General features: G+C 41.9%; 1 protein-coding gene across 4 annotated transcripts in view; it reads right to left on the bottom strand.

Moving 5' to 3' along the window:
• The window catches only part of BACH2 (BTB domain and CNC homolog 2), a 398,641-nt gene that overhangs the window by 285,283 nt on the left and 85,923 nt on the right, over positions 1-27,435 (bottom strand). For all 4 annotated transcript variants that reach the window (XM_061427805.1, XM_061427804.1, XM_061427802.1 and 1 more), the window contains exon 2: positions 17,830-17,942. Coding sequence is in view for 2 of the 4 variants with exons in the window: in XM_061427802.1 (XP_061283786.1) it covers positions 17,830-17,838 (9 nt within the window). In the remaining 2 variants the exon portion in view is untranslated. The remainder of the gene's footprint in view (positions 1-17,829; positions 17,943-27,435) is intronic.

Raw genomic sequence — 27,435 nt, 5'->3', positions numbered from 1 at the left:
GTTGCTTCCTGACCTGCATACAGATTTCTCAGGAGGCAGGTCAGGTGGTCTGGTATTCCCATCTCTTTCAGAATTTTCCACAGTTTCTTGTGATCCACACAGTCAAAGGCTTTGGCATAGTCAATAAAGCAGAAATAGGTGTTTTTCTGGAACTCTCTTGCTTTTTCTATAACCTGGGCGCATTTATAAAGGTGAGCAAGTGTGAGAGTATGAATTAGAAACCAGTTTTAAGGAAATTAACATGAGTTCTAAAGAACTCTAAGTTAGTCTCATGTTGTTGTTTAGTCACTAAATAGTGTCCAACTCTTTTGTGAAGCCATGGACTGTAGCCCGTCAGGCTGCTCTGTCCATGGGATTCCCAGACAAGAATACTGGACTGGGTTGCCATTTCCTTCTCCAGGGGATCTTCTCCACTCAGGGATCAAATTCATGTCTCCTGCATTAGCAGGGGGTTTCTTTACCACTGAGCCACCAGGGAAGCCCAAGTTAGTTACACACTGGATATTTAAGAGGTTTTCTGAATCTGAGGCTGTTCCTTTATTTAGAAAGTGGTAGTCTACTTAAGTGTTAGCAAGAAAAAGTTCTACAGTTGCTTTAACGATGAGATGAAACTGATTTCCAGCCACTATCTTAATTTGTTCATTTGCAAAAGACTTGTTCTTTCAAGAACTAAAACATTCATCCTGGGATGCTGCATTTACTCTTAGTTTAGCAAATCCACACAATACAGTTCAAATACTCTATGAGGCAATGTGACAGAATGAAAATGTGCCTGGGTTTTGGAATCAATAAAACCCAAATTCAAAGACCGGATCTGCTATGTCTAGACAGGTGGTACTGATTTAACAGTTAAATTATTAATCAAATATCTACAAAGGATAAACGTCATCCTAGATTCTAATCCAAAATCTGAATTCATGACATCTAAGTGAATGACGACTTAGTTCATTCTTTCTTCTGGTTTCTCTTTCTACTGGACTTTGTGATATTGGTGGCTTTTGAACTGGGCATTAAAGAGTTGCCCTCAGTGTACAAAACTGGATATATTGGGTAGAGGAAGCTTAAAGGCAGAGACAATATTGTGCTGACGTACAGACATACAGATCAGCAAATGATACATCAGTTCATGCTGAAAATGACTCAAATATTTGTGTTAATTTATTTTGCCATATTATAAACTATAACCACTGAAAGTTAAAAGGCTATTGTTCAAATGACTATCTTTCTAAAGTATCACTGTCAGGTTTTTTGACCAAAAGGAAATCTATAGTACCACTGATGGATTTTAAATCATTAGAGAACATCAGTGTTTTAAAGTAACAAAACAATAAAACAACAAGAGAAAGTTTTCTTGACATGGGATTTCATGATGAAAATCTTAAATATTATGGTTCAATATTCATGTGTTTTCACACTACCTACCAAGTTTTCAAACTGTACCTACTTATCCTTTTCAAATTACTATTTCTATCTTTTTCAGGTGAAATTTCTTACAAATTACTTTGAGAAGCCAAAAATTCACAGTGGAAATTTCTTCCCAAGTCCTTCTTTAGATAAACCTACTCAACAGGCAAATCTAAATAATTTTTAGCAGTTCTAAATGTAGAGGATTCATGACTTCTTACTGTAATTGCAAAGGAACATACAAAGCAATTACTTAGTCACTGACAAAACCCACTTTCAACTTTTGAAATAATGACTAATCTGATAGGAAAGACAGGACTTTTATAATTAAATACTAAAGTCTAGCCATTTGAGATAAGTACAGCAGGTTATATAATTGTCCTCTGCACTCACAATATCCTTTTCTCCCTCTTGGATGCAGAACATTTTTCAGTAATAATAGCACATGTAACAAAAAAAAAGTCACTGTACCATAAGAAACCATTCTAACCACAAGTTATACTTCTGGCGAAGAGTAAAACCTCATTATTTTGGAGTTTACTAGTCTCATAAGAGGAAAAGGTATCCATTAATAGTGTAAATAAAATCCCCTTGAGAATATATTAGATTCTTAAGAAAACAAAATAGTAAGCAAGCTGAGGCACCCTTTTACACCTAAATACTTGGAGTGTTCACTGAAAAGTGTTCTGAGCTGTGCTAGAATGGGCTTCTCAAATGTGGATATGATCTCCTTCTGTGCCCACGGATGGGCTGGCTCTCAGGAACAGTGGAAGATCCAGGACATACATGACACTTTTTCCTAGAAAGATGGGTGGCTCTTGTGCGCATGCCTTTGCCTGGAACCACTTAGCACAGTCACTATTCAGCCAGGGACTACATTCCCCAGGTCCTTTGCACTCAGGAGGAAACATGTGACTAGTTCTTACCAGTGGAATATGAAGGGAAAATGTGGACTCCCTTCAGGGCTATGGGGATTAAGGAGTGTTCCTTCTTCATGCTCTCTCTCCCTTCCACCAGCTACACGCAGACAATCATAAGCCTCAAAGATGGGATTATGGGTTGAATCCTCTCTTCCCCACCAAATTCATGAAGTCCTAACCCCCAGTCTCTCAGAAAATAACCTTATTTAGAAATAGGATAATTACAGATGTGATTAGTTAAGATAAAGTCACATTGAAAGAAGGTGGGCCCGGACCTAGAATGACTGGTGTCTTTATAAAAAGGGGAAATTTGGACAGACAGGAACAGAAGGAAGATGACATGAAGGGTCACAGGGAGAAGACAGCCATCTACAAGCCAAGGAGAGACGCCTGGCACAGATCCTTCTCTCATAGCCTCAGAAGAAACCAACCCTGCCGACACTTTGATCTTCGATTCCTAGCCTCCAGAACTGTGAGGCAATACATTACTTTTATTTAAGGCCTCCAGGCTGTGGTACCGTCTTAACAGCAACCTAGAAACCCAGTAGAGAAGGCAAGCCCAGAACAAGGAAGGAGGCTGAATTCAGGATTCCTGAATAACTGCTGAGTAAAAAGCACTTTACCTATCAGAAATACCTACAGTGGGTCAAAATTTAGCAAGAAAGAAAACTTTAATTGTGCCAAACCACTGAATATTGGGGGTTTAGTTGTAATAATAGCTAAATTATCTATTAATAATATTAAGATTTAATTAAGTATTAATAATTTAACTGGAAAGTAATTTTTTAAAGTTCTTTTACATAAAAAAACCAAAGAACACAGAGAACAATGTAACATCCCTGTAAACTTTTAGGATAAAAGGGAACTTCAAAGAAAATATGAGTTTACAGGAAGATACTTGGGGGTAATTCCCCCAAACCCTCCCCAGGGTACAAATGTACTCTCTTCTGCCAGTAGAAACAGAAGTTCCTCAAGAATTTTAAGTAAGCCACAATGTAAACCTTTAAATTATGCTATAATTTGTTTAAAACAATTATTTTGCAAATTCAGAGAAACATTTCTCCCAAGTAGCCCAAGTGTGTTAAATCCTACTTGGGTACTAAGAACAGGAATACTGCAAAATGAAGTCTCAGTTTTTTTCCAAAGTTCTTTATTAATATTATTTTTAGTTAATCTGAAGAGATGTCACCATGTAACACCTTCTTCCCTCAACTGTAGACCAAAAAATGTACTTCCTTTGTGGTAGGGTAACTAACATGGAATCAATACACTGTTTTCCTTTTATTATTATTTTTTTTTTCCCTTGCATGAAAAAGTGAAAGGCCAGATATCCTTGCTAAGACATAGAGTTGTAATTCAAAATACCTCAAAAGCTGAGCTGGCAGCTGGGTTCTCCTGTTTATAGAAAAGCTAGGACGATTCAGCCTGAGCTCAGAGCTCAATTTAGATCATAGCATCTGGATTTTAAACACACGTGAGATGTGGCCACAGGTTTCCAGGTCCTGAACTGATCCAAGATGGAGACTGGAGACCACTCACCAGAAGGATGCCAAATGGAGAAAGTTGCCCGAGGGAGAGAGGAGACTCAAAGATGTTTGAAAGATCTGGCCACAGGCAGCCTGCTCCAAATTGCCAAGCACATTGGTATTTCTTTAAAAAAAAAATAATTTGTATTTATTTATTTATTGGCTGTGCAGCATGTGGGAATCTTAGTTCCCTGAACAGGGATTGAACCTGTGCCCTCTGCAGTGGCGTATGACGTTATAACCCGTTGGACAACCAAGGAAGTCCCACGCATCAGCATTTCCTGCAGCGGGCAGGTGCTGGGGAGGCCAAGGGTAAGATGGCCAGAGGATGACATTAAACAGTCCAGTCCCCTTGTCACCTTTGTCACGGTCAGAAAACACCCCTCACCAATGACTCCTTTCCGGAAGTAGTCATTGTTCAGATTTAACTATGGGAATCTGGCAGTAAAAGGAAAAACCATAGAGAGCACACAGTGCCTACTAAGATTCAATTTTACTTTGTTTTGAAGAGAAAAACTGGGATAATGGAAGAGGTGAATTTTTTTAGTTTTTTTATTTTATTGAAGTATAGTTAATTTGCAATGATGTATTAGTTTCAAGTACACAGCAAAGTGATTCAGTTATATATACACACACACACATATATATGTTCTTTTTCAGATTCTTTTTCATTACAGTCATTAAAAGATCTTAAGTATAGTTCCCTGTGCTGTACAGTAGGTCCTGCTGTTTACCTATTTTATATACTCGAGGTGGGTGTATATGTTCATCACAAACTCCTGATTCACAAGAGGGAAATTTTTCAATGATCTTTTTATTCCTGACGAGAAGAAATCATAGCCTCAGTCACTGTCATATAAACTACACACTGAAATCTAAGAGAAGAGGGAAAAAACAGTAGCAAAAAAATCTTCCTTGCCCAATTTTATCTCCATCAGAATTCACCTTGCTTCTTCCTTCATTTTCCTTGAGTGTAATCTACCCAGAAATGTTGGTGATGCTGCAGCGATGGATTTTATGTGCAAGAAAAATAAAAAATCCTTCCCCTACTGCTTCTCCTCACCTTCCCGCTCCAAGGTCTCTCTTCCTCTCTCCCCTTCTTGTCTCTTTGTTGTGAATGTCAAGGCTGTCAGTGTCACAGCCTGACATGATTAGTGTTTCTGACACGACACCAAGAAGCAGACGGGGAGCAAGGAGAGCGGCCGAGGATGCGCAGCCATGTATAGAAGTCAAAGGGAAAAAAGCCCAACCTCCTTCCTCTGAGGCTCCCTGATTACAGAGCAGCTTATAAATCACCCTGGATTCTTCTCATTTATCCAATTAGTCTGTTTTTCTACTCCTGGGCAGATTCCAAAGGTGTGGATCTATTCTGTGCGATCAAAGTCAGGGCTCTAATAACAGATAAGACAGAATTCGTGATTCAGCAGGTTCTCGGCTATGAAGGGTAACCATCACCACAGTCTGGAAGGATAGCACTAGTCCATTTCGAGTATCGATTCGCTGCACTTTGTCACTCTAATGATGTTATCTCATTAAAAGAGATAAACGCCCTACTGTTCTTCCAAAAGCATCTGCTTCCTACTCTCCTCTCTTTTTCAACAGCATGGCTCTCTCAGCACATTAAAATCAAATTGAAATCCAATGCAGGGCTTGGTGACAGACCTGCTTACGGAGGCTTCTTTTTAATTGCTTTTTTCTACTCTCGACCCCCAAGCTGCTCTCTCCATCCACTGGTCACCCATAGAAACAAGAAATACAAAGAGAAACAGATGCAGAAAGTAATCATAATAGGAAGCATTTTATTGAGTGCCTGTTCCATGGAGCCTCCGCCCTGCCAACGTTTCATATCTCCTACTTTGACCTTATGAGGTAAGTAGAACAACCCCCAGTGTGTAAATGAAGAAGTGGAGTCTGATGTTAAGGTCCTTGCCCACGATTACACAGGTAGTGAGAGGCTTGACCACATGTGAACAAGGGTGCATCCAATACACATCCTCTTTTTCTAATCCCCATCTAATCTCATTCGTGGAACAAAGAAGTAAATATGATTGCAACTTGATTAGAATAGATGGGAAAAATGTAAGAGAAGGTGGCAATTATTCTTCAGCCTGCTCGCACCCAGGAACACAATGCCATAGGCAGTGCAATGGTTTTGTTTCAACAGATTTCCTATTAAATAAAAAAGGTAGCAATTTTCCATAATGAGTGTTTTATACATTATTCCTTTGTGTATCAGGCCTCTAAAGTACACATTATTAAAGTCTATTAAAGTCTGTATTTAGCAGCATTACTAATGTGTCTTTGGGGAAATTATTACAATGAAACGGCATCAGTCTTTCACAAAATTTCAATTGTTTAATATTCCTCTTCTGATCTTCAATACACATGTCTATTTTTAGCCATAATCAGACCTCACCCGAAATGCCATAATCCCATCCTGGAGCTGTCACAACATACAGTTTATGAGTAGAATTTAAGAAATAACAAGAAATGTAGATATTGCTAATTTCACCCATCTTTTTTTTATTGTTTTTTTCTCATAACTCATTGCAGTTTTCCTACTGTTCTAATTAACAGGTGCTCCTTGATCACTGACATGTGATGACACCTTACCTCTGTGGCTTGTGCTGGCTAACTTAATTAATTGCTCACGTTTATATATAATTGAGACTAGCCTCTCAAGATAATGCCCCTTTATTAACGTCTAAGGGTGTAAAAAATTATAAAACTATTTCATTAAAAAAAATCAAATTAACCAGAAGAATATATAAACTGTGATTAATCAAATCTAAATGTTTGCATTTAAACCTAAATATTGTCATTTATGAGCAATGAGAAATACATGTCTTCTGAGCATTAACTGAGGAGTTTCTACAAATTATGTAGTTTTACCTACTCAGAATAGGTACCTCTCCTCTAGCTAGTACATGTATCGATTTTATCACACAGTAGGAGGTTTTTAAAACATAAAGCTGAGGACGTACATACATTCAAAAGCACAGTGCTCTCTGAAAACATCTTACAGAAGACAATAATGCTAGGCTTATTTTTATGGAGATAAAAGATAAGAAGAAGCGGGGAAAACATCAAACAACTCCACATTATAAGGCCTCCATAGCACAAAAAGGGAGGGATAAAAAGCAATTCAAAGTATTAGGTACTCAAATTAATAAGCTGGGGTTGAAAGCAAACTCTCTGTTATGTATTTCCCCTCCTACACGGCAACTGCACTGGTGGAGATGTGTTCACAAAATCAGGCAAAGCAAGTGGATTATTAATATTCTAACAACAAGACACAGATCAACTGAGTAGTCATGTTTCCAATCACCAATTAACTAAATAGGATGTAACTTAATTGTCTCCATTAAAGCCGGGAGAAAAGGGGCAGAGCCGAGGGCTTAAGAGGATGTCAGGGCATTCCTCCGCACGATGCCCAGGGCCAGGATCCACTGACCTCTTTGTTACCAGGGACCCAGTCACCACCAGGATCAAAGAAAGAGCTCACTGCACACATCACATGTCCAAAGGACCCGGCTAATGATGCAACAGGCTGGTATGGGCTTAGTTCCACACGGTGCTGCTGAATAAGACTCCCGCGGTTCAGTCAACATTCAATTACAGCTCGACATGAAGGCCGGTAGGGCAGTTAAGAAAAAAAAAAAAAAAAACTAAGCAAAACCTGTTGTAATCAAGAAAATCCTAGGCACATCTCTCTAAACCCTCAAGAAATAAGGATGGTAAGATTCCCAAACTGATGCTCACAATGTGTGTGAACTGCCACTAAAAACAACCAAGAGGAGACCAAGTATCCTCTTTCCTCCAAGTGAGAACAGTTCTATGGTCAGTAGCTGCAGCCAAGGGCTTTCCTGGTGGCTCAGACAGTAAGGAATCCGCTTGCAACACAGGAGACGCGGATTCGATCCCTGGGTCGGGAAGATTCCCTGGAGAAGGAAATGGCAACCCACTCCAGTATTCTTCCCCGCGAAATTTCATGGACAGAGGACCAGAGTTCATGGGGTCGCAAAAGAGTCAGACATGACTTAGTGACTAAACAACAGCAGCTGTGCCCACATTTCAATGAGCCTGTATCATGATTCACAGCTCAGTCTCTTAGACTTGAAATTAGATTACAGCCATGTCAAAACATATTCCTTTTGCTGCTCTGGGTCTGGGATGGTCTTAAACCAAGAGTCCAGTCTGAAGCATTAATATCCCTCCTCCCTGTCTGGACTCCCCCTCATCTTTTCTGATATGACGAGGAGCTGGTAAGTGAGGCTACTGAAGCCTGCCCCTCGAGTCAAGACACTGCCAAGCCACCAGTAACACTGCAGTGGGGACCTTGGTCTCAGAGTTCCCATATAGCATCTTTCCTTTGAAGCCACATTCTCTGTATAGAAAGGTTCAAAATTTTAACTTACACCCCAGACCATAAAGATACACGCTCAGGGGAGTAGGCACAGACCACTGCCCCAACATGTGCTGCTCTGAGAGGCAGAGGTGAGCCCCACGCCTGAGGCTGAACTGTGTTCCTGGTGAAGCAGAGAGGAGCAGGAGCCTTGGTACTAAAAAGGAAGCACTGATGTTGCTTCCCCAGTAGTGAGGATTGTCTAGGGGAGAATTCCACATCATTCAGGAAGCAACTCTCAAATAGTGGGTCTGTTTTACATATGTTTTAAAAGACGCTTACTCCTTGGAAGGAAAGTTATGACCAACATAGACAGCATATTCAAAAGCAGAGACATTACTTTGCCAACAAAGGTCCGTCTAGTCAAGGCTATGGTTTTTCCTGTGGTCATGTATGGATGTGAGAGTTGGACTGTGAAGAAGGCTGAGCACCGAAGAATTGATGCTTTTGAACTGTGGTGTTGGAGAAGACTCTTGAGAGTCCCTTGGACTGCAAGGAGATCCAACCAGTCCATTCTGAAGGAGATCAGCCCTGGGATTTCTTTGGAAGGAATGACGCTAAAGCTGAAACTCCAGTACTTTGGCCACCTCATGCGAAGAGTTGACTCCTTGGAAAAGACTCTGATGCTGGGAGGGATTGGGGGCAGGAGGAGAAGGGGACGACAGAGGATGAGATGGCTGGATGGCATCGCTGACTCAAATGGACGTGAGTCTGAGTGAACTCCGGGATTTGGTGATGGCCTGGCGTGCTGCGATTCATGGGGTCGCAAAGAGTCGGACACGACTGAGCAACTGATCTGATATGATCTGACAAACACAAGTTCTAGACATGCACACATTTTAAAGACAGATAAGCATAAACATACTCAGTTAATTCCAAGTTTGTCTCCTCCCTACTTCATGCCAAGCTGACCATCCACTAGGTTATGTTTTTTATTTTATTAATTTTTATTGGAGTATTATGGGCTTTCCTGGTGGCTCAGATGGTAAAGAATCTGTCTGCAATGTGGGATACCTGGGTTTGATCCCTGGGTTGGGAAGATCTTCTGGAGAAGGGAATGGCAACCTACTCAGTATTCTTGCCTGGAGAAATCTGTGGACAGAGGAGCCTGGTGGGCTACAGTCCATGGGGCCGCAAAGAGTTGAACACAACTGAGCGACTAACCCTTTCACACATAGCTGCTTTACAATGTTGTTAGTTTCTACTGTACAACAAAGTGAATCCACCATATGTATACATATAACCGCTCTTTTTTGGATTTTCTTCCCACTTAGGTCACCCCAGAACACTGATTATAGAGTTCCCTGTGCTATACAGTAGGTTCTTATTAGTTATCTATTTTATACATAGTATCGATAGTACATATATGTCAATCCCAATATATGTTCATCTCAATCTCCCATTCATCTCACCCCCCATTTCTTGATGTCCATACATTTGTTCTCTATGTCTGTGTCTCTATTTCTGCTTTGCAAATAGGCTCATCTGTACAGGTTATGTTTATTTTAAATATGCACTCCTATACCTCTCAGAAGGAAATTATATTCCTGTTTTCATCCTAAAAATTCAGACTTGCCCAGTGCAGTACAAAGGCAAGAGACTGGAGGTCTAATTTCACCATTTCCATATACCTCACATTCAGCAGAAGTCAATTTACATGTCACCCTTGTGCTAACAAAGTTTCAAGCAGCTTCACAAATTCTACAAAGTAAAGTTTTAAAAATAAAGAACAAGGACGATGTTTCTTTAAAGATGCAGAAGGTGAGAACAGATGTGCTACAATGTCCAGGGCCCTCCTGGACCAGGGGCCAGGGACCATCTTCTTCTTGGAGTAACTACTGCCAAATACAGGACACAGGCACAGACTAGATTCCTGAGGATATGCTTAAAAATGATTGCAGGCCCTAAAGAGCCTTTGTTCAGGCCAGTTATTTCTGTCAAAGTGGGGCTTCCTGGTAGCTCAGATGGTAAAGAATCTGACTGCAAAGCAAGAGGTTCGATCCCTGGGTTGGGAAGATTCCCTAGAGTAGGAAATGGCAACGCACCCAGTATTCTTGCCTGGAGGGTTCCTTGGACAGAGGAACCTGGTGGACTACAGTCCATGGTGTCACAAAGAGTTGGACACGACTGAGCGACTCACACACTTTACCATATTAAAAATTAAAATGGAGACATTCTTGGAACAGGAAAACACAAGCAAACATACCAACAGCCATCAGGGGGATGACATCATAGCATGTCATAGAGCCTCTCAAATTGTACTGTATACTTGAGAGACAGTGGAAAGGGCAAAAAATGTCTCAGTATTATTATGAAAATAGTTTTGACCTTGCAGGTGGCCCGTAAGTGGGCACCCTAGGGGTCCCCAAACCACAGCTTGAAAACCATTGGTCGAAACTTGGCACTTTAGCAGTACCTTGAATAAGAGGATGTAATGAATAAGAGGATGTAATAGCCACTGAATTCAAAAGACAGTATCTTTCCTAGAGCATTTCTCAATATACTACTGCCTCTAAAACGTTGGTACGTTAAAATACTCCTTCCTGGTAATATGTCAAATAGAATGACTTCCACATTCAGATGTGTGGAATATTTCCACCCACTTGTACCTCAAATGCAAAACAACTAAAAATGTATTTATTGTAAAATGCCTGCTTTTTCTGATTGTAAATCATACATATAAATATTAATTGCAAGAAAGTTGAAAATAAAAAAAAATTTTTTTTTTAGTATAACTTGTTCTTTTTTTTTTTTTTTCTATTTTATTTTTAAACTTTACATAATTGTATTAGTTTTGCCAAATATCAAAATGAATCCGCCACAGGTATACATGTGTTCCCCATCCCGAACCCTCCTCCCTCCTCCCTCCCCATACCATCCCTCTGGGCCATCCCAGTTTTTTTTAAACAACAGACGTTGATTTTTGCACAGTTATGGAGACTGAAAGTCTTTGATCAAAATCCAGTAGGATTGGCTCCCAGTGAGAACTTTCCTCCTGGCTTGTAGATGGTCACTTCTCACTATGTCATCCTCATCTGGCCTTTCTTCACCGTGTTCGGGGCAGGGGTTAGTGGAGAGAGCTCTCAGGTGTCTCTTCTCACAGAAAAATATTTTCTCAAATAAGAAACATGCATACCTTATACCTCTCCTCGGGAAAAACACTGCCAGAATTCTGGGCAAAATCTTCATAGTCTGTTTTGCATTTTTTTTTTTTAATGTGGACCATTTTTTTTTTAAAGTCTTTACTGAATATTGCTTCTGTTTTATGTTTTGGTGTTTTGGCATTGAGGCATGTGGGATCTTAGCTTGAACTCACACCCCTTGCCCTGGAAGGTGAAGCCTTAACCATTGGACCACCAGGGAAGTCCACCACAAAGTCTTCTTCATCATTTATATTTTTAATATTCAGTGAAGTCTCTACCTTAAAGATAATTGCACGCCTTATTTCAAAATACTATTTTTAGTAGGAAACAATTCATATTGCTTAAGAAAATTTAGAACATATAAGCAAAAAGAAGACAATGCTCTTAGTACTTTGCTGTGTATCTGCAATCTTCTTGCTGTGGGCAGAAGTGAATCTTTAAAAAAAAAATAATGATCAAACTGTATATATTGTTATGTATTAATAACTTGCCTTCTTCACAATTTATTGGGAACATCTTTTTATATCATTAAATATTCTACCATCTCTCATCATTTTTACTGTCTGGATATACCATGGTTATTATTTTTTAAAAGTTACTATGATAATATATAATGAAAATCTTAGCTAAATTTTTACACACATCTATGACAATTTTCATTGAGTTCTAGAAATGGAATTTCTGAGTTAAAAGGTACGTGTATTTTGGAGGCTTTGATACACACGAAGTCCCCTTGAGAAACACGCTCTTTCATTAACTGTGGATGAGAGAGGGCTCTCAGTTCTATCTATACCTTTGATGAGTAACTGTTATAAATCCTCCTCGATTGTATAGGTAGAAATAAAATCTCATGAATTGTATAGGTAGAAAATACCATCTCATCATTTTAATTTGTCTTACTTTGATAACTTCTGGGATTGGGTATTTTCTTGTAAATTATTTGTTGATCACATTTCTTCCTTTATTGACTTTATCTTTCTGTTCTTTGCCCATTTTCTATTAGAGGAATCACTTATCTTCCTAATGCTCAAGAGTTTTTCATAAGTTAGCTAACCGTCTGACACATGTTATATATGTGTTGTATATGTTGCCCGGCTAGTCTCCTGTGTGTTAGGATAGTTCAGAATGTCTTCTGTGGAAAAACATCTTTAGGTTTTATATAAATACGTTTTCTTCCTCTATCATTTCTGTCACTAGATATTAATAAGGCCCTCCTTATTCCAAGATGATTGAAGCTGTTTTTGTATTTTTTTTCTGAGTCATTGGTTTTTGAAGGGTGTGATGTTTCTCCAAAGTCTGCCAGGAAGGGAATTTGGCCATTTGCCTTCAGAAAAACAACAGTGGAGACTCATAAAATAAAGACTGGTCACTGGGTAAAACCACCCAGCGTGTCCTAGAAAGGGGAGGAGAGAGATCTTACACGTTTACTATTCACCAATCCCTTATCCTGCGTCTAGCAGCTCTATTAACTTGCTTTTCAGGTGGAAGAAGTTTCAAATGGAGAAAGTTTGAACATCAGGTGCATGTTTATTAAACTCTGGAGTGAGACAACTCCTCATGTTGGCCAGAACGGAGGTTTTGGACAGTCAAGACCTTTGTTTTGTTCCCTGGTGAATAGCAAGCGTGGTCATGGTACGCAGTGTGTACATGATGACTGTGCTGGAGGATGAAGGACCTGATGTTGTAATGTGTCTCCTAGGTGTTTCATGGGAAGATCCAAGGGTGTGAGTCCTGCACTTCACTGCTTCCTATTAAGGAGTGGCAAAGTAAGAAAAACTCTAAATGAAGGCAGAAATGAAATTTTCAGGGTTACTTTTCTATCAACTGTAGAGATACTGATTTGTGTGTAAAGGTGAAACTGCCTCAAATTTAGCACAGTAGGATATGGTGCTGAAGACTGGAAAATATTCAGAGAAAAAATTATGTTGGGCAGAGTAAGCAAAATAGTGGCATCCACCCAACAAGAGAGATAAGAGATACCACCTTCCTCCATCTGATGCCATAGCGTGTGTCTAAGGCAGTAACAATCAGAGTTAGCCTTATCTGAATAAGGAAGAAACAGTTCTAAGAAGATTCATTTTCACTGTGGGGGTAGAGCGAGGAGCATTCTGGGCAATAACAGAAAAATCAATTATTTTTCAATCAGATGGAGTGTCCTCATAAATTCAAGGCACAGAACATCATGTGACGTGCCTTCATGAGAATGATGACCGTGAGAGAAAGAGTTTAGGATCATAATTCCAAGCTTGCTTCTAGGAAGAGAGCTCTTTGAAAAGCAGAACTTTGTTCCTGTAAGTGTGGTTCTGTTACATAGTGGCATGTCCTAAAGGCACACCACTCTGCCTGGTTTACATCCACAAAATCCCATTCGGTCCAACCTCTCATTTGGCTACGATTTTCTAAGTTACATGCCAAAATCCTCTCTTGACAGCATGACAACACATACAAAAACACATAGAAATATAAATTATAGATAAAAAATATAAACACAAAACAATAATCCTTCTGGTTAGCAAAATTTATAATAGTAAAATATAATATATATTTATACATATTAACAAGAGGATAACCAAGAAAGTAGAAAGGGTAAAGACGCTGGACAAATTTAAAGTGAAATCCTAATTATAAAGTTTTTGATCAACACAAAAGATTGGAAAGTCAGCTCTTGCAAAAAGCTCCAAGGAGAATATGAAAGTTGGAAACATAGTCTGCAAGTCTGCCTAAGCCCAGGGAGCATGAGAACCCTGGGGAAATGTTTACATACACAATTTCCTTAAGTGTGAGGCTACAGCGCAAAGCCCAGAAATGTACAAGCATTAAACTCTGTTTACAAGACTGAAAAGGTGAAGAGCCGTGAGGGTATCCACCCTGTATCAACCTGACACAGCCCATGTACACCAGCCTTCGGCAATGGCCCTAAGTTCACAATGAACATTGTGGTGGCTGGGAATACCCCCTGTTTTCTGCCAGCACTAAGCTACTTACCGGTGCGCTGGCTACCTGAGGGCCAGAAATGCACCGCTTCCAGGTAGGTGCATTCCAGACCCAGGCACACAGAGAAGTTCCAGAGTGTGAGGAATGAAGGCACTACCTGGCTGCCAGTGGTTCACTATCAGATTATCCCTGTTAGATTAGTTAGACAAACTGCCAATTCTTGATGCTGTGCAGCCATTCCTGTTTTCTAGAGGGGTCTGTCTCCAACTGACCCAAAAGGGAGCTGTCAGTGCCTAACTGTGATCAGAATTGCTGTGGTGTTTCAGAGGAGCAGCCCTGGACCCTAGGATTCCCAGCTCCCCTCCCCACTCTGTCCAGACATGTCCCTAGGTAAAGTGTCGCGAAGCGAGCTGCGGTTTGGGAAGGAAGGACAGTGATTACTGTGTATGTCCAAGGAAGTGGAAAATGTACAACTCAGATGTTTCCAAGTTTCTAGGAACAGTTCTACTTAGAAAATCAGTCATACCCTCAAAAATATTTCCAGTGTTCTAACTTATATATCCTAACTGATGAGGTGACTGTCTAGTTTTATTTGTGCCAAGGTCTGTTTCCTCCCCAGGGGGTGACCTATTTTTTTGTCTTATGCCAAGAAAATTATAAGAAAAATGCTGACCGATGAAGGTTACACATCATGCTTAATCACCACTTTGACTTGCAATAACATAAAATAAAACATTCACTGGGTCATTCAGGCAAGAACATAACCTCCCAAGCAGCCGACACACCCACCGAGACTTCTGAAATTTCCGAGTCTGGTTCCCAGCTGTGTGTCAAGAGCCAAACCATGACATCAGGTCTTGCGTCGCCCCGGAGAAACTCAGGGCAGGGCTGTCACAGCAGACTGTGCTTGCCAATCTGAGATTTCCCAAGAGTTGTCTTAGTTTTTCACTACATCAAACTGTCAATGATAGAAGCCAAGGTCTGCAATGACCACCATGATGAATCTCCTTCCCTCCCCCACTTCCAATCTTGACCTTGGGGAAGAATACCTGCCCATCTTCCAGGATTCCAAAGCCCACTCCTCAAAGACTGTCAGGGGGCATTATGTGAAATAAGTCAGAGAAAGACAAATATTGTATGATTTCACTTGTATGTGGAATCTAAAAAAATACAACAAAAACAAATATAACAAAAAAGAAAGGGACTCATAAATATAGAGAACTAATAAATTAGTGGCTACCAGTAGGGAGAAGGAAGGGGGAGGGGCCATACAGGGGTAGGGGAGTAAGAGATATGAACTATTAGGTATAAAATAAGCTACAAGGATAGATTACACAATGCGGGGAATATAGCCAGTATTTTATAATAACTATAAATGGAGCATAACCTTTAAAAGTTGTGAATCACTATACTGTACACCTGTCACTCGTATAATATTGTCCAGCAACTACTGTTGCTGTTGCTCAGTCGTGTCCCACTCTGTGACCCCATGAACTGCAGCGCTCCAGGCTTTCCTGTCCTTCACTATCTGAGTTTTCTCACTCAATGTCCATTGAGTCAGTGATGCCATCCAACTATCCCAGCAACTATACTTCAATTAAAAAAACATATGGATTAAAAAAAAGGTTAAAGCATTGAACCCAAAGTGGGGAAAGGTCAGCAAAGTTTTCTTTCTCTTTGGCTTGGCTCAGTCAAATGAAAATCTCTCAAAAAAAAAAAAAAAAATGCATTGGGACTTCCCTGATGGTCCAGTGGTTAAGACTGTGCTTCTAGGGAAGGGGTCAGGGAACTAAAATTCCACATGCTTCACAACGTGGCCAAAAAAACCCCCAAAACAATGGCTTACTTTTTTCTGGTCTCTTCTGATGGGGTAAAGCAACCATGCCCATAAAAAGGCCAAACAATGGCCATGAGAAAAACTGCCCCTGGAAAAGGGATCTTAGCAAAAGAACCTCAACAAGTTACATGGGCTTTCTAAAGTTTAGGAGTCCCATAGTAGGTTTTTAAGACCAAATCACCTAAAAGCGCTGTCCAACTCCATCACAACCCATGGTTACCTCTTGTTGCAGTCTCTGGAACTGTCTCTCCCCTGTTTTAAATCCTTCAGGGGCTCTCAGAATGCAATCCGTCCCTCCTTCTCTGGGCTCCTGTCTGCCATCTTCCACCAGGGCAGGTGTTCTCAAGCAGGCCTTTTTTGTTCCCTAAAGGGACACTGGCCAATGTGTCGGGACATTTTTCATTGTCACACTGAAGTGGAGGAAGATCTAACACCTCCAACACAGAAGACAGCCTCACCCGACAAAGGACTTCCTGATCCAAACATCAGTAGTGTCAGGGTTGAGAAATCCTACTCCAGCCATACAAACTCTATTGTTCTCTAAGCATGGCAGATTTTCTCATAAGCTTCTGCACCTCTACACAGGCAGTTTCCTTTACCTGGAATGCCCTGCCATACTTCTGTGCCCAAGAAATGACCGTGTAGCATACAGAATCCAACTCGAGACGTCACCATCTATACGCTCCTTTCCAGATTCCTCAAACAGAGATGTTTCTTCTGTGCTTCTCCAGCTTCTGGTACCCACCTCACACCGGTCACAGGGCCCCTAAATTGTCTGTCACCTGCTAAAGGCAGGACCTCAGCCCCATTCATCATTTTTCCCCCAAGTGCCCATCTGGAAATCAATCACTGCATGCTGAGTAATCAATCAAGGAATAAATGCAAATGTTGCCAGGCCATGCCAAGTCACTTCAGTCATGTCTGACTCTGTGCGACCCCATGGACTGTAGCCTGCCAGGCTCCTCTGTCCATAGGATTCTCCAGGCAAGAATACTGGAGTGGGATACCATGCCCTCCTCCCGGGGGTCTTCCGAACCCAGGGATCGAACTCATGTCTCTTAAGTCTCCTGCACTGGCAGGTGGGTTCTTTACCACTGGCGCCACCTGCACCTAAGGCTTGCTGGCAACAATATCTGAGGGACAACAGTGTCCCCAACACCAAAAACAACAACAGCAAAAAACTAATCAAATGCTTATAGTGTAGATAGGGGCTGTATTAAACACTGGGACACATATCAACTCATTTCATCCTTAAAACAACCCTGCGAGTTACATACCATTATCACCAGCATTTTACAGATGGGGAAATTGAGGCACAGAGCCATTAAGCCACTTTCCCAAGGTCCTCAAAGCTAGCTGATATTTAAACCCAGACAGCTTGGCCCTAGAGCCTCAGTCTTCCAATATCCATGCCAAGACAATTATACTAACAACTGACAGTCCAGCTGCTCAGAGGCCTCCGAGAAACACAGTTGACACCTCTAGAACAGTACACCAGCAGCAGCCTGTGACCCTGCCTGTCAACGCTGCTTGCCAACCTCCATAATACTTCTGGCAGGAGACACAACCTCCTCACATCACAGAACGACATGACGTACCCAGGGAAATCCATGGTAGCATAAAGAAGACACAAAGGATCAGTCCCCAAAGTGCCTCTTACCTTGTTCATGCTGTAGGGACTGCAGCAAGGAATCAGACATGTCACAATGCGAGGCAGCTCTTAAAGATTCTCCTTGCTCCTGTTGACCTCACTTCCTGAAGCAGACAGCTGCACTGCAATCACAAAGAAAAGATCTTTCAGAGCAGTCCTGTGTCCAGGGGAACTTTTTGCCATGATGGCAAGGCTCCACGCCTCTTCCATTCAATATGGTACCCACTAGCCATATGTTGCTACTGAGTACTTGTTGCTACTGAGTACTTGAATTATGGCCAGTGCAACTGAGGGCTGAATTTTAAATTCTGTGTAATTTTAATTAAAGCTCAATGTAAATAACCATGTGTGGTCAGTGATTACCATAATGGACGGTGCAGGTCTAGAGAGTCTACTCAAAGAGTCTTGAGGCTGCAGACACTGGGCACACCAATGTCCAAGGAAAAGTTGGATATCACATGCTCTGAGTGACTGTGGATGCACAGGGAGAAGAACACTCATTCATTCAATGACTATTTTTTGAGTACGTACTATGCACTGAGTACTGAGGATACAGTGACCAGTAAACCAGAGAGGTCAGTTATATAAGGGCTTCTAGTACAGCCTCTAGTCTCCTTGGGAAGGGAAAGACTCTAGTATATGAGCAGCAAATGTGCCAAATCTCAATACCATGCAGTCCACAAGGAATAAAAGAACAGACTAGTTGAGACTTCCCTGGTGGCCCAGTAGTTAACATTCTGCACTTTCACTGAAGGGGGCATGGGTTCGATCCCTGGTCAAGGAACTAAGATCTCACATGCTGCATGATGTGGTAAAAAAGAAAAAACAAACAACAGACTAACCAATCAACAAACAGACCAGCATTTGCTGGAGCCTGACTGTACCACTGTCAGGACTTAATAGCTAGAGCCTTCCATGGAGCTTTTTGAGAGGCAGTGTACCAGAAGGAGTTCTACTTTCCATGGGCCAAATGAAGCAGATGACCCAACATCCCCTCAAATGGGAAATAGGGTCCATGTTTTTATCCACATTGTTGGTTCTTTAGGTAGGTTTTTCGATTCATTTGAATTACATTTTAGAACACAATGGTCCTTGTTCAGTTCCAGGATTCTTAATTTGTCAAATATTAAGGAAAAATAAAGAAAGAAAATACATTCAACCACTTAATTGGATCGGTAGCCTTTTCCTTTGAAAGATGTTTCTGGGAGGATTTGAAAGGAGAACAAAACATCGTAAGGTGCCTTATAATCACCTTATTTCTGTATGTTTTCAGGTTGCAGCTAGGAAGGATTTATGTATCTGAATCTTTCCATAAAGCCTGGAATTCGAGGTTCAAGCAGAACTGCAGTGTCTTAAAAATATATTATTTTTAATTATAACAACAGTGTACAAAATATTCAAGAGGAAAAGGGAGACGTACACAGAATCCCACTGGCCCAGCATCACCTTTAGTTTTTAGCAGACAGCCTTCGTCTATTGGAGAACAACATCAGGCATGTCTGCTGACTGAGTCGAAGGCACTTAAGTCCAAGGCTGTATTCTCCATTTTAACATCTTTCACTAAGGAAGTGATTTTGCAATATATGTTTTCAAAAGATAAACCCTTACTCCACGCAGATTATCATTTTGCAAACACAATGTTATTATAAATCAGAAGACAGGGAGAGGAGACTGCCGATCACTCCTTGGCTATTTGAGACACATAAATTCCAAAGAAAATATTACATTCAGTCATAGCAATAACATATTTTAACAATGATGTACAACATGGAGAGACCCTGGAATTCTGCCTCTGTAGCCTAAATACATCCAAAAACACCCTCATCTGTACATGAGACCTGGGTAATCACTGCTTCAAAGCCAAGAAAATTCAATATCTAATTCTAACCAAGCTTAAAAGTGACTGAAAGAAAATTCTGCATGTAATTTATACTCTCTGAATTTCTAGAAGCAGATGTTAATGAATTTCAGGGTTTTAAAGGAGAAATCTAGACATGTTATTTCCTTTTTGACATATGTACTTGATCCATTTAAAAACTATGGCCCAACAATTAACTGGGAAGTTTGTTCAAAAACCTGGCAGAGATGACTGATGTCACAATTCCATTCAAAGGGACACACTGGTATCAACACAGGAAAGGTGGGCACAAGAAGATAATAACAAACAGACAAGGATTCTTGAGCATAATTTCCCCAAGGAAACCCCACCCAGTTCCAATCATCCCCCTATCCCCATGCCCTGAGAACTTGCTTACATAGCTTGCAGTAAACTAATTTTGGATCCTCTCCTGTCCGCCACGCCTGCCAAGTGTTCTTGTATCGTTTTCATGTATGTCGGTTCTACAACAAAGTCAGAATAAAAACTCTCCAAGGGAAATATTAATCACCTAGAAAATTCTTAATAAATACCATGAACAGATTTTTTTTTTCTTTGCTCTCACTCATAGGGCCGAGAGTGATGTCATGACTCTTAATGGAAGGCCTTAAAAACAATGTTGATAATCGTTGCAAATGGCTTTCAGGATTTTCTTAGAAGAAGAAAATCTTTCCAGGTCCAGGATCACAAATCTTTTTTTAGATTTGTGATCTAAAGATGTGATACTGTTAAGAATACCTTACACAGTGCTCAAAACTGTACAATGCATTTTTATATTCTTTAGTACTGGGATCAATTTGAGTGGTAGTTTTCCTAATTAGGAAATTGGATGCAGAGAGGAAAAAGAATTCTTCTTAGTAATGCTGTAGTAGGCAGTAGACCCTGTGCTGGAAGTGACTTCAAGACACTATAGAATTAAAATAAGTTCAAAGGCCACAAATAAAAGAACCTCCCGAAATAAAACATACACACACACTGAAAGATCACAATTAACACAAATAACCTCAGCCAACAAATGACAGAATTAGAAATTGGATCAGTCTGCTTCTGGACAGCATCAGAAAAGACTAGCCTTATTCTATCAAGTTATTTCAATCTCCTTTGAAATACAGAGAACCTGGTTGTTTTATAGCCAACTCAATTTATGAAGAAGCTTAGAAAAATCCACAGCTTAAAAAAATAAGACTGACTCAAGTATAAAGCATTCAGGGAAAAGATATCAGAGTTACCCTAGTAGAATTAAGGGAGTGTTTCTTTTTTAATTCTATTTTTCAGTGTTTCTTTTTAATTGTTCAAGAAGCTGAGGCCTTTCAAGGGCAGCAGAAGAAATGCCATCCCAACATGTGACTTCCACTCAGTCACTCCTAACAGGATTGGTTCAACCAGCAAAACAAAGCCCATTGTCAACCTTAGGCGTTTAAAAGCTTAGTTGAACTGTAATTCATCTTTCTAGGTGGGTTAAGAAGTGTGGGTGAGCAGGAAGGTAGAGACAGGGCACATGTGAGAAGACGAGAGCAAAGAGAATGAAAAGCAAAGGTGAAGGCTACGAAAAAGGAGAAAAGCAAAGGGCAAGTAAGCAAAAGAGCCTTGGGGACAGGTTCAGTGATATGGCCGACCCCCTCACCAGCCAGTCCTGAGGCTCCTGGGGACAGCGCCACATCCTAGGGCTTCTCCAGGATGATACACTCTCAGGGCTCGGGTGTCAGCAAGTGGGAGTCGGAGTAAAGTGAAGACCGGGCCTACCTGTTTCACCACTATTTATTTACCATCAATCTCCACCTACCACAGAGAAGAGTATGTTAAACTGGATCACTGATAATGGTGTAGAGAGGCATAGTGAGAGTAGAAGCAAACTTTATTCTCTTCTCCTTACTCTAAAGAGAAGCTTAAACATGTCAAATGGCTCTGTGTGTGTGTGTTGCACCATTTCTTAGCCCTTGAAAATGCAACAAATACTTATTACCAATAATCAATGATTCTGGTGGCTCAGACAGTAAAGAATTTGCCTGCAAGGCGGGAGATCCAGGCTTGGTCCCTGGGTCAGGAAGATCCCTTGGAGAAGGGAAAGGTTACCCACTCCAGTATTCTTGCCTGGAAAATTCCATAGACAGAGGAGCCTGGTAGACTACAGTCCGTGGGGTCGCAGAGTTGGACACAACTGAGTGACTTAACACCTTCAGTGGCATTAAATACCAATAAAAAATCAATGGAATATGATGAGCTGGGTTTTTCTTCCCACTCCAACTCCTCAATTTCTACCAAGATGCTCATTTTAGAAGCCTTTTCTGATATAACTCAAAGCTGGGGAGTTTTGGCACTCCCTACAGGAAACATGCCAAGAGGAGCCAGTGGTTCATGCCTCACGTTGTCCAAGTTCCCACTGACTTTTACATACAACACAGCCTGAGGTCAGCCTGTGAATCAAGGCCCCCAGTCCCTCCCCTTCCACTGCTGAATCCAGTAGCCTGAGCAAAGGGCCAAAGCATGAGGACCCAAGAGCTTGTGGAAAAGGAATAAGGGAATAAAAAGATGAATGGGCGCTTGGAGAGAAAGGGAGAGCAAGCAAGGTGGTGAGAGTCTAGAAGAAATTCTCTGAATCTAGGACTTAGGAGCGTCAGAAATGACGTTAACAGATGAGAGAAATATCCCTAATATCCTCCACCTTAGGGGAGTAAATTTCATGCGTTGGGGTAATTAACACACCTGAAGCAAAGTCTGGACAACCTTCAAGTAGAATCCTTGTGCAAGACTGGAAAATGTAAAACTATTTTATTGCAGACACTCCAATCACTCCCTTCCACAATAAGGGGTTTTGGTGCTGGGATTAAAAGATCCAAAGGTGAAACAGTAAACAGACCCGTCCTCTACCCTAAACACACATACACTCTCCAAGTGGCTGTCTCCGTCCATTCTTCCTGAAAAGACAGCAACGTTTCCTGAGAAATATCTTGAAGGTCTTTCTCCAGCCTCATGGTTACATCAGACACGTGGCTCTGACTCTGCAAGACTTCTGTGTTTTTGCCATCCCTAGCTTTAGGCAGCAAACATGCCATAATCTGATTCTGCCCCAAGAGAGAGGACAATGTTGGCCACCCTGCCTTGATCCCCTGTGCCCTGCCCTCATGGCATGCCACAGGAAACACACCACCCAAGTCATCTGGCTACCAAGCATCATCAGGAGCCTTCTTATCCAAGGGTAGGCTAGGCAATTTGAAAATTAATATTCTGAAATACTAACTAGCATATGAGTTATATAGTTCAACAGGAAATTGATAAGGAAGAAATGAAAGGAATATAAAGGAAAAGAGACACTCCTGGTAACACAAAAAAAACTTCCCTGAGAGCCAGATGAGGAGTAGCAAGCAGCATGCCAGCGAACAGTGCCAAGGGGTAGAGTGTCTGCTGCTTTCAGATGAATACTTCTGGCACATATGCTAGGGGTTCCCTGTAGTCTAATCCTAAATCAGGATATCCAAGTTCAGGGCTAACACTCTATAAAAGATCAATTTAAGTAATTTAGGAATATCTTAATTAAAGGCACAATACAGAAAAGCTCCCAAGAGGGTGTCTGGATCAGCCTACTTCTAGTCTGGGTGGGGCTATTTAATCCAGAGGACACAAATTCAGATGCCTAAGGGATAGACTCTTGAGACTCCCTTGGACAGCAAGGAGATCAAACCAGTCAATACTAATGGAAATCAACCATAAATATTCATTGGAAGGACTGATGCTGAAAGTCCAATACTTTGGCCACTTGATGAGAAGAACCCACTCAGTGGAAAAGACCCTGATGCTCAGAAAGAGGAGGGCAGGAGGAGAAGGGGGTTACAGAGGATGAAACAGTTGGATGGCATCATTGATTCAATGGCCATGAGTCTGAGCCAACTCTGGGAGATGGTGAAGGACAGGGAAGCCTGGCGTGCTGCAGTCCATGGGGTCACAAAAAGTCAGACACGACGGAACGACTGAACAACAATAAAGGGGTCAAGAAAGAATGAGATGAGGGAACAGTCAGGCCAGAGGAGAAGACAATGAGGAGCAGGTGGCCTGGACAATCTGCCAAGTGTCGCTCCAGGAAGGCAGGAAAAAGGGACATTAGGCACATGGCACCAGAACTTCTGATATTCAAGAAAGACAAAAACAGTGAGAGATTACATGAAATCACATGCCTTTTCAATGTTGGCAGTTTATATTAATACTTTGGAAATACCGAACGGGTTGGATTTGGTGGGTCAGGTTGTGTCTATTATCGTAGACCTTTCATGTTGGTTGGGGGATTCTTTGTTCCTTTAAATCTCCAAGGCTGATGGCTCCAGCCTGTCTCCTGATCCCCCAGGGTTGCACCGCTGAGGCTTCCCTGGGCACAGGGAGCCCAGTGGGAAGAGTGGGCAAGGAAGGGCTCAGGAACCATGTCAGTCTGCATATCAACTCTGCCTCTTGGCACTAACCTTCTCTGTGTCTCTCTATTCCTTCACCCGTAAAATTTGAGGAAATTCTTTATACCTCCTAAAACTGTTCTGACAATTAAATGGAGTAACATGAAGAAAGCACAGGATGCATGATGTTAAATAAGATGAGGCTCTTCACCTCTTCCTGTTTCCCACCACCATGCAGCATCATCTCATTATGCTTGCAATTGTACGGAGGTGTTTACCTCTCAATTACCCTACTGGATTACAAGTATTTCAAGGGAAGAGATTTTGTCTGTTTTATGCCCAAATAACCAGCATCTATCCCACCGCCCTATATACAGTAGGCACTCAATATATGCAAATTTTAATGATGTTATAGACTGAAAGTTTGTGTGTCCACCCCCCCCCCCTCAAATGCATAGGTTGCCTAATCCCTGATATTTGGGTGGAGTCCCCATTATGGGATTAGTGCCATTATAAGAAGAGATGCCAGAGAGCTCAAATGGGTGCATGCCTTCTTTGTCCCCCTCTCCTCACCACCTGAGGACACAGCAGGAAGTCAACTGTCTGTCAGAGAGCCCTCGCTAGGAATCAAATGGGCTGGCACCTTGATCTTGGGACTCAGCAGCCTCCAAAACTTGAGACATAAACTGCTGCTTAGCCTCTCAGGCTATGGTATTCTGTTATAGCAGGCTAAACTGTTGTTGGCAAGCATTTAGGAAGATCTTCCTTAAATCTAGCTCCAACAGAGCCTTCTTCCTCTCAATTTATGTTCTTTTGATCCTTTAATGTCAAAATCTATATCTACTCCTGACTTGGCTAGAATATAGTGAGGCTAAATGAAAAAACACCTTCAAATTTAAGAATGAAATCCTGAAGAGTTTTCTCTTGAGAAGTACGTTTAGGTCAACAGGGTACTATCTGGGTACTCTTTGTATGCCTCAGAAGAAAAAAATGAAATGTAAGAGATTTCATCATCCTACTAATAACTAGAGTCATGCCTTAATTTTAGCATCCTCAACTCATGTTCGCCAACAGTGCATATCACTGCCTGCTGTGGACTTGGTGGCTGGCCAGAGTTTGAGGCAATCCCCAGTCCACTTGTCCAGTTCAGATTGAGAAGGCTGACCTGTATTCATCTAGGACAAAAGTTTACTAACCATGACTGACTGATTCAGGTTTCTTTGATTTTGTTCTGAAAGAATCCTAGTGACCTTCCAACAATCTCAGCTTCCCTCTCCTTTGGGGCGTTTGCTGAACAATTCATACAAACACATTTCCTGTGATTTGGTGAGAAGGGAAAATAACTCAACAGAAAGCCTAGTCGGTGGATGATTTCAGAATGACCCACTGAAAAGGAAGCAAAGACAAGGAAATCACTCTGAAAGTATCTCTTTCCAGAAGCTCAAGGGGAGCAGGTATCTTTCCAACAAAAGGTTTTCAACTGAGGAATTGAAATATTCTCAACAATACCTTGAGGATAAGGCATAGTGAGAAACGACCGTCTTATTGGGGGCAAGTGTTTACAAGTGAAACTCATCTGTTTAGCCAGCCAAACTGAGTGTGATGCCTTGTTCGTCTTCAGAAGAAAGCTCAATTTGGCATGACCGGCACCTGTTGAAAGCAATCTCAAGGATTCACTGTTGATTTCTGCTTTCCTGACACTCAAATTCTGTCCTCTGAACACCAGCTTCTCCACAGTGTGGCTTGTTCTTCATGAGGGCACCCTGTGTCCTAATGTTTGCTTCTCCCAGGGTGCTGGGGCATTCAATGCTCTTGAATGAGTTCAGTGTCATCAGAATGAATGACGTTCTCATACCTCGCAGATAGCGCACCTGGGGACCCCCAGAGTCATTCAAACATCAGAACACTGGGTGCCCATCTCCCCACACCTGTGCCCCCAACTCTCACCTGGAGAGCCCCACACAGACTCTGGGGGGAATGCATCTTGCTGCTTTGGGTCAGCAATTCCTGTGTGAGTGTAAACACCCACTGCAGCTCCTAGAACCTATGGCCCAGTCGGTGGTATTAATGTTTTCCCATCTGGGAACTTCCCTTTCCTGCCTTCGAACTTGTGCTCGTGCTTAATCACTCAGTCGTGTCCAGTTCTTTGCAACCCTGTGGACTGTAGCCCGCCAGGCTCCTCTGTCCATTGAATTCTTCAGGCAGGAATACTCCAGTGGGTTGCCATTTCCCTCTCCAGGGGATCTTTCTGACTCAGGGATCAAACCTGGATCTTCTGCACTGCAGGTGGATTTGAGCTCACGAGGCACTTATTATTTCCAATTTCCAACATACCTAAGGATTTAGGGGTAGGTAGAGTGGGGCTGGGTGTTAGAAGGGGGCCAGGCTGCATGACCTCAGGATTCTACTCTGCCAGAAATGCCTATCTGGGTTTCCCTAACCTCAATTCTGTCATATCCAGTGGCTATTTGGCTGTACTTCAGGACAGAGCCAGAAATACGTTCTTTGTAGCTGATGCTGTATTGTTATGACTCACAGCCTGACTTTTCCTCATAGCAGAGCCATGCTGGGCGAGGAAGAGCTTAAGGATTAGGTCAAACATTGAGAACTGTGCTCCCAGTCAGCATCAGCAGCACAGGAAACTACCCCGAGAGAGCAGTCACCTCCCAGTGCTCTTTACACCCGGCTAAGTCTGTCCTGGGTCTGAGGAAAGGAATGTGCCTGGTGTTAACTTTCCAACGATCCAGAACTGGGTGACCACACGCTGACGTTTTGGTAGCATGAGAGGCAAACAGGACTAGGAAGGAGACCAGGACGCAACCAGCTCCCCACATCACAACTGTGGTCTGGAGAGGGGCCGAGTTCTCCCACAGCAGCCAAGAGAACAGCCACAGAAAACGGCTCCAGCCGCCGACCTGGAGGCCTCGTCCCGGGGGATCCTCTGATCTCATTACAGCAGTCGACACTAGTCCTCACAAAACAAACAGAGGAAATTTATGCCTGCCTTCGCCTGGGGAGAGCTCCGCATTCCTCACTTAACGAGAGTTCCAGCTTCAGAGACCACAGCCACGGGCTGGGGAGGATGTCTGCTTTGCTCCAAAGAAAGAACTGAGGTCCTGCCTCTTCCCCTCATTCTGGGGCTGGACAGGAAGGAGGTGAGCCTGGAGAGAGCCCCTGAACTGATGAAGTTCCCTTTCTTCTTCTGTCAACCCCACCCTGCCAGGCACAGTCAGTGGAGCCACTGGCTCTTGAACGGCCCTGGGAAAGTGCAGCCTTGAAGGGTTCCACCTGCTAAGGCCAGAAGCCCAAGAGAGAGGCTGTCTCGTGGAACAAAACTCGACATCGTTTGGTGGGAACATTTTT

Source organism: Bos javanicus, chromosome 9 (genome assembly GCF_032452875.1).
Source record: "Bos javanicus breed banteng chromosome 9, ARS-OSU_banteng_1.0, whole genome shotgun sequence".
Taxonomy (NCBI): Eukaryota; Metazoa; Chordata; class Mammalia; order Artiodactyla; family Bovidae; genus Bos; species Bos javanicus.
The sequence above is the reverse complement of the archived record's forward strand: the minus strand, read 5'-3'. Positions and strand labels throughout refer to the sequence as shown.